At 45.1% G+C, this 11,736-nt stretch overlaps 1 protein-coding gene across 1 annotated transcript; it reads right to left on the minus strand.

The window, feature by feature from the left end:
• Positions 1–1,867: 1,867 nt before the first annotated feature.
• LOC114041703 (vomeronasal type-2 receptor 26-like) lies at positions 1,868–10,881 on the minus strand. Its single transcript, XM_027860290.1, is given in 10 exon segments — positions 1,868–2,073; positions 2,076–2,768; positions 5,693–5,816; positions 6,078–6,169; positions 6,172–6,304; positions 7,104–7,617; positions 7,619–7,923; positions 9,318–9,377; positions 9,379–9,610; positions 10,757–10,881. Coding segments are annotated over 10 exon segments (2,484 nt in total).
• Between the last annotated feature and the right edge of the window lie 855 nt (positions 10,882–11,736).

Here is an 11,736-nt window from a genome sequence, read left to right on the forward strand (position 1 = left end):
CAAATGTGAAAAAATGTTAAAGAAATATGAGAGATCATTACCACATACTGAAAGACCCTAAAATATTTTTTTTCTTTTTGCCTCTTCTCCATATTAGCTGCAAAACACTTTGTGAACCATGAAGCATTATAGCATTATAAACTCATATCATAAGCATCTCCTTTTGACTCTGTCCCTTGTGCCTCATGGTGTTGGAGCTGAGCCTAGGTGCTTGAAGGCTATGTCAGCGATGTCAATCTTAACAGCAGTCACGGGACTTAGAGAGGCTTAAAAACACCAAAAATCCAGAAAGCAATGTTTTTTCTTTTTATGGATTTGTTCATGAACATCTGAGACTGTGGGGGTCATTGATAGCTCTCTTCTTATTCGGTCATAGCTTTAGAACCAGAAGGGACTTCAGAGGAATCTAGTCCAAACATCCCTCTTGACAGATACAGAAATGGAGCTCCATAGTCATGAGGTGGTGTCAGAGGTGGTATTTGAACCCGTGCTTACTACTCTGGAGCCAGAGCTCTTCCCATTGTACCATTTAGTATGAATTGTCCATCTCTTTTGCTATTCACCTCAATTGTCTGTGCTAATTTTTTTCTTATATCTGGCTTAGGAGACACATATGGACAGTTTCTCTCTCCTTCAGTTTTTGGTTTTAAGCCCTTATGCTCAGGTTTTCAAAACATTAGGCAGATAAAATTTTTACTGGCCCTTATCAGGTTTATTCCACCCCTAGTCAAGAGGCCACTTTCTGATATTTTAAATTTTGATTCCAAAAAAATCAGTTCCATTCTCAGATGCAATCTGCTGAGGTAGTTAATTGAATCTCATATCTGACCTCTCCTCATATCCTATCTTCATTCAATAGTAGTGGTTAAAACACCACCAGTACCCTGGTGTTTGGCTTTTTGCCTCAGAAATCATCATCCCTAGGAATGTGTCTTTTTGGTAGCATCGTTTATTCTCACATGAGTCATCAAGATTGGTTAATGGTCATTGAATTTGAGGGGTTTTCTGTTGTGATCTGGTTCCATTCCCCAAGGAAGCAGCAGACCTCGCTTTTGTTCATGGTAGGTCTACAGATAGGCAACTTGATAACCTTTAGCAGGAAGTTACCACCCACTCTTACTCAATTATTTTTCTTCTTTATGTTTTAGACAAGGATACAATCAAGTAAATTTGGAACTACATTTATGGTTGTGCTCCAAATGTAGTCATTAATGGTTCCATGTTGGAACCTGGTCTCCAGTAATTGCTCAGTCATCTTTACTTGCCTCTTTGAAGTTTTAATGTTTTTATCCATGGTTCAGTTAGTGGCATAGATGATATGTTTATCTAACTTGCTGTGTCACGCAGGTAATAAGGGAAGAATTACAATCTGAATTCAAGTCTTCCTTGACTCAGGACCAGAGCTCTATCTACTGAGACACCTAGGCTTAGGCCATATAGTGGAAAAAGCACAGTATTTGAAGTAATCTGAGTTCAAATCTTGACTGTAATTTATCGCCTGTGTGACTTTAGTAAGTTGTTTAACCTCAGTTTCCTCATCTGTAAAATGAATCACTCAGACTAGATGACCCCCTACTGTAAATCCAGGCTTCCATGACTGTACAGCATTGCATAGGAGAGCTGCCAACAGTAGACCTCACATATACTCCGTTGTTTTTGTGCCATCCTTTCCTGAAGGCAGGTTGTGGTCCTTTGTCAGGGGACACTCCTATATTAGATGAGTGGTATCCCTGCTTATCACTCTGTACCCAGAAGGGTGACATTTCTCCTTTTGAAATGTCAGGACTTCTCCTTGATAGCTTGGGGACGAGATACAAAGTGGCGGTGCCTCTCTATGTTGGAGAAAGCAGAACGGCTGGTGTTGGTTTCATTTCTTGAAATGCTTCTTGCCTATCATCTGATCCCTTGTGTTCTTGTCAGTCCAGAGGAGGATGATATAGAACTTAGGGAAGAATAAACAGACCATCAGGCCTGCCCCAGATGCTAAAATGGCAAAGATCTCCACAGCCACAACGTCCTTGCCCTGAGTGCTCAGATGGGCTGGGATGAAGGAGATCCAAACACATGAGAAGTGTTGAGAGTGATGTGCTTGACTTCATTGAAGGTGTCGGGCAGTTGACAGATGAGGAAGGCTACCACCAGACTGACCAGAGCTAGGAAGCCCAGGTAGCTCAGCATAGCATAGAAGAGCTCTGAGGAGCCTGCACCACACAGCATGGTAACTTTGGGTCCTGGCTCTGTAGAGTTCATGGGCACTGGAGGCCAGCCTATGACCCAGAAGATACACAGAACAACCTGGACCAATGAGAAGCCAATGAGGATGGCATTGGAGAGGCTTGGTCCTGCACACTTCCTGAGTCTGGCTTCTGGTCTGGTGGCCCTGAAGGCAGACACTACAGTGATGGTCTTGGCCAGAGTGGTAGACACACAGACTCTGAAGATAATCCCAAAGGCTGCCTGGCACAGGGCACAGGTCAGTGATACTGGGTGGCCAATGAACATAAATGGGCAGAGGAAGCATAATGCCATGGAGCAGAGAAGAAGGTAACTTAGCCTGTGGTTGTTGGCTCTGACTATGGGAGTGTGGTGATACCCTATGAAGATGCCAAGGATGGTCAGGGAAAGGAGAAAGAAGAAAGTTGTGCAGAAGGCTAATGCCATGCCCAGGGGCTCCATGTAGGAGAGGAAGTCAAGAATCTTGGGGATGCACTGATCCTTCTCATTGTTTGGCCATTGGTCCTCTGGGCACTTCAGGCAACTGGCACTGTCTGAAATAAACAAGAGAAGTTGGCTAATGAATTAAATAAAAGGAGCAGGAGGGGGCAATTTTCACACCCGGAGAATTTCCCCTAGTTATGTGGTGAATCTTCCCTCGCTCTTGACACTAAACTGCTGCTATTAGAGCAGACTATTTTCCCGTTTTTATTTTTGATGCCACATGACACAGCTAGCTTTTATTGTGTTTGTAGTTCACTATAACTAGATATTTTCTGTATGAACTGCTTTCTCATTATGTCCTCTCTTTCCTGTGCTAGTACAATTGAATTTCTGAACCCAAGTTAAGGACTTTATATTTAGCCCTATAATATTTCCTTCTACATGATTGTGGACTTAGTGTTGGAAGGGACCTCAGAAGTAATCTAGTCTAATTTCCTCTTTTTAAAGCTGGGAAACTGAGGCTCAAGGAGATGAGGGCTTGTCCAAAGACACATGAGAAGCAAGTGTCAAGGTGGGGTTTTGAACCCAGGACTGCTGACTTTAGATTCACTCTGTTCTGTGGTTCCATGGGGACCCTTGTTAGCTTGTGCCTGGAAATTGCCAGTGTCTGAGACAAAAAGAGAAGTTGAACGATTACTCAGACAGAGGGATGCAGGAGCAGAGAGAATTTTCCCACTGAGGAAGAACTTTCCCTCAGTCAGTTAGCAATGAGATGATTTTTGAAGACTCTTTTGGAGGAGACATTGTGGGAATGATGCCTTCTCCCATTATTAGACTGAGTCCTGGTTTCTAGGTGCCAAATTCTGGACAACCTTGCTCCCTCCACATTCAGGAAAAAGCCACAGATGGTAAGATTCTGTAATGTCCAGGACTGTCAATTTTTTTTTTTTGGCTAGGCAATGGGGTTAAGTGACTTGTCCAGGGTCATGTAGCTAGTAAGTGTCAAGTGCCTGAGACTGTATTTGAACTCAGGTCCTCCTGACTCCAGGGCTAGTGCTCTATCCACTGCACCATCTAGCTTCCCCTTGTCATAATAATTTGCATACCCTTTGATGAGTGGCTGTGTAATACATGGGAAACAATGTCGCATTGACTCAGAGGATATGGGATGGAATTGTAGTTGTCACTTGTCTGACCCTTCTCTGAGCTTCTCTGTTTCCTTCTCTGTAAAATGAGGGAGTTGGGCTATATGACCTCTATAATCCTATCCAGCTTTACATTCTAAAGTTTTTAAGGACTAGTAAGCGGAGGAGGGATGCAGTGAGCAGAACTAAGAGCAATAGGACAGAATTAGATAGAGGCAGATTTAGGCTTGATGTCACAAAAAGAGGCTTCCCAACAATGACAGGTATTCAAAAGTAGAGGGTGAATTTGCCCTCCCTGGAGATTTTGAGCAAAGGCTGGATGGCTGGTCACTTATTACCGGGTTGGGATCTGTCTCATGGAAGAGAACTTCCAAATTAGGGTGATCCTAGGCTCAGTTTTGCATTTTAATACCTATTTTATACCTTTAATACCTAAGCATTGTTTTTTATGGGAGTTACCATCTGCCTTCCACTAGGCCTTTCATATCCCACAGGTACCACCACCTGACCTGCCTATGTGCCCTAAGCCCCTTTGTTCTTGCCTTTTGCTCTACCACTCTCCCCTAAGACTTCCACAGCTTTCCATCTGCATTGCAGCTGGTCTTTCTTATGTATTGTCTTCCTCAATTAGCACGCGATCCCCTTGAGAGCAGGGATACTTGGTTTTCCTATGTATACTTCCAGGGCTTAGCACAATGCTTTGCACATAGTAAGGACTTAATAAATTATTTTTTCACTTATTCATTAATTTATTCATTCTTCTCTGGAGGGAATAACCTAAGTTTCCTCAAATGATCCTCCATATGTATAATATTTCTTCTTTTTCTCCACCCTCACTGTCTCATTTGTGATGCAGAATTACAAAATTACAGAGCCTCCAACTGAATATGGTCCAATCTGTGCCGGGTCTGGGATCCCCTTTACGCTACCCTTGATAAGTGCTCATTTTATGCCCTGCTTGAAGTCTTTCAGAGAAGGGGGAGTCCATATTTCCTGAGGTAGCCCATTCCATTTTGGCACCTCACTAATCTTTCTTTTTGAAATCTTGTATTTCAACAATTTTCACACATTGTTCCTAGTTCTGCCCTTTGGGACCAAGCAGAACAGGGCTAATCCCTCTTTTTCCTGACAGCTTTTTTAATACTTGAAGGGAGCTATAGGGGACCGTCCTATATCTTCTGTCTTTCTGGCTAAACAGCCCTACTCTGTTCAGCTGACCCCCATATGGGATCATGTTCTTCCCCATATTCTTCCACTCTTCATGACCCTCGTGACCCTCCTCTGGGCATGCTCAAGCTTGGCAATGTCTTTCCTAAAATGTGTCACCTGAAGCCTAACGTAGTCTTGTGGTCAGTGCAGTCTATGGTGAGGCAACGTGCCTCCCTTGCTCCGCACCCTGTAGCAACAGTAGCAATTCTTTAAGGTTGACGAGGGAATTTCTTCAGAATAGCCCTGCAAGGTAGGTAAGAAAAGTGTTATTCTCTCCATTTTATAGGTGAGGAAACTAGCACTCAGGGATGATGAGATTCCTTCTAGGTCCTCTAGGTCACCCAGCTAGTAGCTTTTAGAATGAGAATTTAGACCCTCTCTGCCAAGTGTACTTTCTCACCTTCTAATTTTAATTATATATATATATATATGCATATATATGCATATATGTTTTCTTGTAGCATTTCTGTTCCTTCTCAATGCCTCTCTCACCCCTCAATAAAATCCTCCTTAATAACATACTTAGCACTTAATAAACATTCATTCATTCATCCATTCATTTATTCATTCTCATTTCCACACCACTTCCTTCCCCATCTGCTTTACTCTGAATCCAGTACTAGTGTCTGCTTTGGGTCAACATGGTGACCCAGCAGACAACATCGTTCTGTTTTTCTTACCTAGTATGTTGGTAATTGCTCCCCTGGGACAGGGAAGACACTCACAGCAACAGCTTGGATTTCCCTGGGCATTTGACTTTCGGGTTCCAAGAGGACATTTCTCACTGCAGATTGAGAGAAGGACCTGCTCGTTAGGCAGACAGAGGGAAGAGAGCTGGGTGAGGTTTGGAGAAGCAATAGGAATCCTTACCAGTCATTATTAGGAGTTGGGCTTTCTATAGAGAGCTGGTCCCCAGTCTCTACTTTTTTGCTTTCTCACTAACTGGGGGAAATTGCAATAAAGCACAGGTGGATTTGGATTGGGGCAACTGGTCCTATACTTACTTTTTCTTCTGGCAAGCTGACGTTATTTTTGATCTGGGCAGTGGACTTTTCCAGTTCTCACCTTTCCAGAGCCCTCTGCCCAGATGATAGCACTGCTATTCGTCTCTAGCTCTTTTCCCAGAGGCTCCTTGAAGTCCGAGTGTCCCACTTTGGCGTTTGCCAGGTGTGATCCGGAGCAATAGATATGCTTGTCATGTCAAATGCTGCTGGGATCTCTCCATCCTGAGTAAAGAAGATCTCTTCCTGGGCTTGGGAAGTGAAGTGGACATTTTTTAAATAATGTAGGACCTGAGGAAAGAGCACATGGAGGAGGATGTGGGAGGGGGCAGCCAAAAGAGGGCCCAGAATATTAAGGCTGCTCCTGTCTTAAAGCTGCTTCTTTCTATTCTGCATTCCCAGAGGCTTTCTCTAGACCTAATGGATCCCCTCTACCCTAGACACTCAGAAATTCTGGTCGAAAGGCTATATCTGCACATACCCTGAGAAGGAGTGGCTCTCCAATCCCCAGCTCCAACCCGTCTCCCAATTTTCAAGTATACCGAGGATTATGGGAAGGAAGAAAAGAAAAGCAAAAAGGAAGGAAGGAAGAGAGAAGGAAGAAAGAAAGAAGGAAGGAAGAAAAGAAAAGAAAAGGAAGGAAAGAAGAAAGGAAGGAAGGAAATAAGTATTTATTAAGCCTATACTGCATGCCAGGCACTGTGCTAAATGCACAAAAAAGAACCATCTTTTGGAATGTCAAGAATTTTGGTTCTGGCATCATTCTTTCAATCACCCATTCAATAGCTATGATTAGGTTTCTGTTGTGTGCCACTCCCTATACTACAAGCGGGGGGTATAGACACAATGATAAAGCTCTGAGGCTGGCTCTCTTTCCATTACACTACATTGCCTCTGCAACAGAGAATCTTTTCATGCCTACATCTCTTCCACTTGCTCTTTGTCCTTCCCCATGGAATCCCAAGCCCTCTTAACCCCCTTTGCCAGTTTCTTCTTGCTTGTGGCCTCCCTTATGCTCCTCCTTGTGGAGAGTCAACCTATCCAAGGCAGAGTTGGACATTTAGAAAGAGATTCCTACCATCTTTCTCACCTGCCATGGTGTGGCATCTCCTGCCTTGACACAGGTACCACTATGAGGTGGACCCTCCCCAGGGTGGTTGGCCCTCAGGTTCTTATAGGCCACTAGGAGGGCTTTGGTTGCCAGGTAGACCTGGTATGTAGCAGTCAAATCATCCATTTTCAGTACAGACAGATGGGAGGGTGTTAGCTGTTCCAGCCCTGTGCAGTTTTGGGCAACGCGTCCTACTTGAGGGCCAACAAGCTTTGGCCCAGGCCGGGTGCAGCCCAATAGCTCTTGTCAGAATAACTTTATCAGGTGGTTGTCTGGGTACATGGCTGGGTGCAGGGTCAGGAAGTACTCAAGGCCAGGCACTGGCCCTGAGTGTATCCCCAGAGACAGGCTTCCATTTAGCATCTCCCTGGCTTCCCTGCTCAGAATTGAGGGATTCAAAAGGAAGGAAGTGGACAAAAACCATATCCTGTTGGTAACATTCTCCTCCTGAAGGGTTTTGGCTAAGACGATAAAGTGAATGTGGTAACAATCAGACAATCACCTTGGCAGTGGAAGTCTGGATGGCATTAGCCACATCTCCCACACTGTTGACATGGCCATCGATCCTCTTTGAGAAGCTCACACAGCCGCCATTCTTTCCAACCTCCTTCTGGAATTCCCGGTCTAGCCACTCAGAGGCACCACTATCTGAGCCCACCAGGCCCACCCAGGTCCAGTTGAAGTAGACAAGTATCTTGGCTAAGGCCTGAGGTTGGTGGGCTCTGCTGGGGACTGTGAAGAGGAAGGAGGGGAACCGGTGGTGATCAGAAAACTGGGGATGTTGAGATCCATGACTTATCTGGGGGAAGAAAAAGGGCCAAATGTTCCTGGCCAGAAAAACTCAGTTTTTGACTTGATTTTTGTTGGGTCCTCTTAGCAGCCGTCTGGACATCAAACCTTACTCTAAACTTCTCACTCAAGCTGATCTTCAGGATGACCAGCTCTTTCCCAGAGTTCATTGTTGAATGGCTAAGAGATGAATTTTCCTTCTCTGAGAAATCTGCTTTTTCCCCTTAATTCCACTTTGGAGGGATTCATTTCAAGACTTACATTACCCTAAAGAGAACATCCTGGCACCAGAGTAGAAGTATCATAGCATCAGAGATTTAGAGTTAGAAGGGACCTTAAACTAAATGTCCAATTGCTCCATTTTGCAGATGAAGAAGTGAGACCTAGAAATATTGTGACCTCACTAAGGGTAAGGAAAGGGCATAAGCATTTATATAGTGACTACTTTGTGCCAAGAATTGTGCTAAGCACTTTTTTCCAAAAATTATCTCATTTGAGCCTCACAACAACCCTGTTAGGTACTACTCTTCTCCCTATTTTACAATCAAGGAAACTGAGGTGGAGAGAAGTTAAATGACTTGCAGAGGGCCACCCAGCTAGTGAGTGTCTGAGGGCAGGTTTGTATTCAGATCTTCCTGACTCCAGGCCCAATGCTTTATCCACTGTGCCACCAGCTGCCTCAAGGTCACATAAGTTGTACATTGCAGACAAACACTGAGTCTTTTGAATACTTTTTGTGTTTTCGTGGTTGGCAAAAGTGATCTTACAATGAGTTGCCTTGTAACCTTGTAACATCCTGATCATCTCTCCTCTTAAAAATGCTTTAGAGCTTGTGCCTTTGGCATAAACTTTCTAAAGATCTTGGTAGAAAAAAACCATCATGGACACTTAGGTTTATGCCATCAGAGAGACTGACTCTTACTTTTGGAGCTTATGCTGGTCAAGGCTGGGCATACCTGTAGGAGTATGGATGATGGTAAGCTCCTAACACTACCTTATTTCAAACCCTTCTTCCCAAAGCCCCATGACAGGCTAGTTTTTCCTTAAGGGGTACTAAAACTATCCTTGAGATTTAATTGGCTCAGGGTACTAAGGTTTTGGCCATTAATGTAACTCTTGGTTGCCTGACTGCAAAACTTCTGGGCCTCTTTCTTAGCCTTTTTGCCACAGACCAGGAACATTCTGGGAAACTATGCTCTTTTTAATCAATGTTTTATCCTGCATGAAGATCCCTTAAGTTGGTATAGAAATTCTAGTGATTATTGTTTAAGCAAATCCATCATAAATGCCTCAATGAGCACACATTATAGGGAGAAAGAACCTAGCTGTACATTTCCACAGGAAGAAGAATGCTGATAACTGAGGTGGAGTCTCTTGTTTCTCTGCTTTGGGCAAATTACTCACCTGAGGGACTTTGTAGACAGAGAGCAGCTCAGCCATGGGTTCTGACTCTGGGGAAGTTATCTCCCCCTATGATTCCCAGGAGTTGGCGCTCGGGGTGGCAATCAAAGTTGGGTATAGGGAGGAGCTGTCCAGATAGGACGGCGAGAGTGCTCCCCAGGGCCTTGGCACCAGAGACACAAGAGTCAGAGAGCCGGAGTCCCACTGTTTCATTTGGCAGGAAGGTGGGGTCTCTGTTAGCCTCCTCCAGGGCAAAGAGAATGCCCAGGGCATTCAGGAAAAATTGGGTCTTGAATCTCAGGGAGGAAAAAAATCAGGTTAGGGTCACAGCTGCTGTAGCCTTGGAAGTCTTGCTTCTAAAAAGGCATAGGAATTAAGATGTCCCTTTTTCTTGTGACTTTGGGAAAGTGTGTCTTATTTTCCTCCTTGACTAGATGTGAGGGATGGTTCTCTTAGGTCCCACCTGCAAAACTGCTCTTTTTTTATTTTTTCAGTTTTCCTGCTTGGCCCCTTAGGGCAGAACTAGAAGGGATAGTTTAGAGAGATGAATTTTAGCTCAGCTGAGAAAGGACTGCCTAAAAACTGCAACTCGCTGCATTAGGAGGTAGCGGTCGCTCTGTCACTGGAAGTGGTCAAGTGGACAATGAGTGACCACCACCAATGTGATAGGAGAGATTCCTGAACTGGACAGGGGGAGGGACGAGAGTGGACTAGATGACCCACAGGACCCTCCCAACTTGAAGAGTGCATTCTTGTGAATCTATGATGCTAGGGGCCTTCCCTTGTAGTGAATGGTCTCTGTCGAGGGGTAGATAGGGCAAATTTTCCTTCCTATGAATCTGTGAAATTGACTAGCATACAAAACTTTACTGTCAAACTTCACGTCTGGCAGTATGACCATCCCTCACTATTGCCCCTCTACCCCACAAAGGTCTCATGAATGAATTGGACACAGCTCGCTACTCCAGACCTCCTACAAGGGGCCCAGATTCTGCCCATTTAGACTGGTGCTGCCTTGAAGGACCTCACCATGGCAAAGAAGGGCACAGGAGGGGGGCAATTGGCTCAGCCCCAAAGTGTGCTCACTACCCTCTCACTCAAAGCATACCTGCTTATTTTCCTTTGCCCTTCCTAAGTAATAAATGTTGGCATGGGGGCTCTCCTGGAGGCTGGCAAAAGGTCATCTTTGGTTGGACAAGCCAGGCATGTAAGGGGGTGACAGCCCCAGTCATCACATTCCCTTCAGTAGAGAGGTGGTGAGTGGCACTGGGGGCAGGCAGTTGGCATGAGGCCCGGACAGAGTAGGATATGGAGGAGACTGAGAGTGAGCAGAGCATGGTGATGGGCTCTTCCTGTGTGTGCTTGGTAGTTTTCAGTCCTCCGGTGAGCCCTGCTGGCATCTGGAGTGTTACAGAGATCACGGGTCATTGCTTCAGGGACACCGGAGGAGTGAGCCCAGCTTGGGGTTCTGGCACCGTGTCTGCTGTGCTGTTTTCCCTGCAGAGTTCCTTGGTGACTGCAGCTCCTGGGTTTCCTTCTCAGCTCTTCCCCAGGCAGCTCGGCTCATATCCCGTCACTCCCCAGATCCCTTCTTGTCTTGCTCCATCACTGCCTGAGGTGGAGCTCTGTGAGGCACCAAAGCCCTTACCCTGATGGGGAGCTGGAACCTGGTATACAAGCGGTTCCCTCCTGCCACTCTCCACTAGGGCCCTCCATGCAGAGCAGGGCCCAAGCCTCCCCCATAGAAAGGACCTTTCCCAAAAGCCAGTTCTTAGGCCTGTATTTTTATAGGATTCAGCCTGTGACCTTGATAGTCGCACACCCTCTGGGGTCTGAGTGCAGCCTGTAATCTGTAAAGCTAGAATTAGGCTAAGTGGAAGTTGGGCAGAACTTATTCCAAGGTTCTCTTGGGGTTGCCCTCATGGTCTCAAGAGGGCTCACTGTCCCTTAGAAAAGAAGCAAAAACAACCACACCTAATCCATCCCTCCAGAGTCACTGTGCAAATGCTTTCTCTGAGGCTCCAACTAGCGCCGGGGATAAAGTTTTCGTTTACAACACTGTCATTTCTTCATGAGCCACCTGGCCTCCAGATAGCTTCTTTTAGTACAGAAAAGCTAGTTGAGCAAGTCAGTTGTAACTGGCAGTGTGACAAACGCACAAATCAAGGGTGATGATAAAAGCGATGTAAATGTGAGAGCACAAGGAAGTAAATTTGCTCTTAAAGGTAATCCTGCAACTTGGTGCAATGAGACTCATGACTAGAATATGACTCTGGATGAATAGGCCTAATCCAAAAGGAAAAAGGAGAGGTAAAAAGGTGGTGCTGGTAGAAAACAGCTTTATTTATTTGTGAAGTCCATGAACCAGAAGGTGGAAGCATGGTGGAGGGCATTTGCGTGAGAATCAGTAGGGGCAAAGAGA

Source organism: Vombatus ursinus, unplaced genomic scaffold, assembly GCF_900497805.2.
Source record: "Vombatus ursinus unplaced genomic scaffold, bare-nosed wombat genome assembly UNPS02014177.1, whole genome shotgun sequence".
In the NCBI taxonomy this organism is placed as follows: Eukaryota; Metazoa; Chordata; class Mammalia; order Diprotodontia; family Vombatidae; genus Vombatus; species Vombatus ursinus.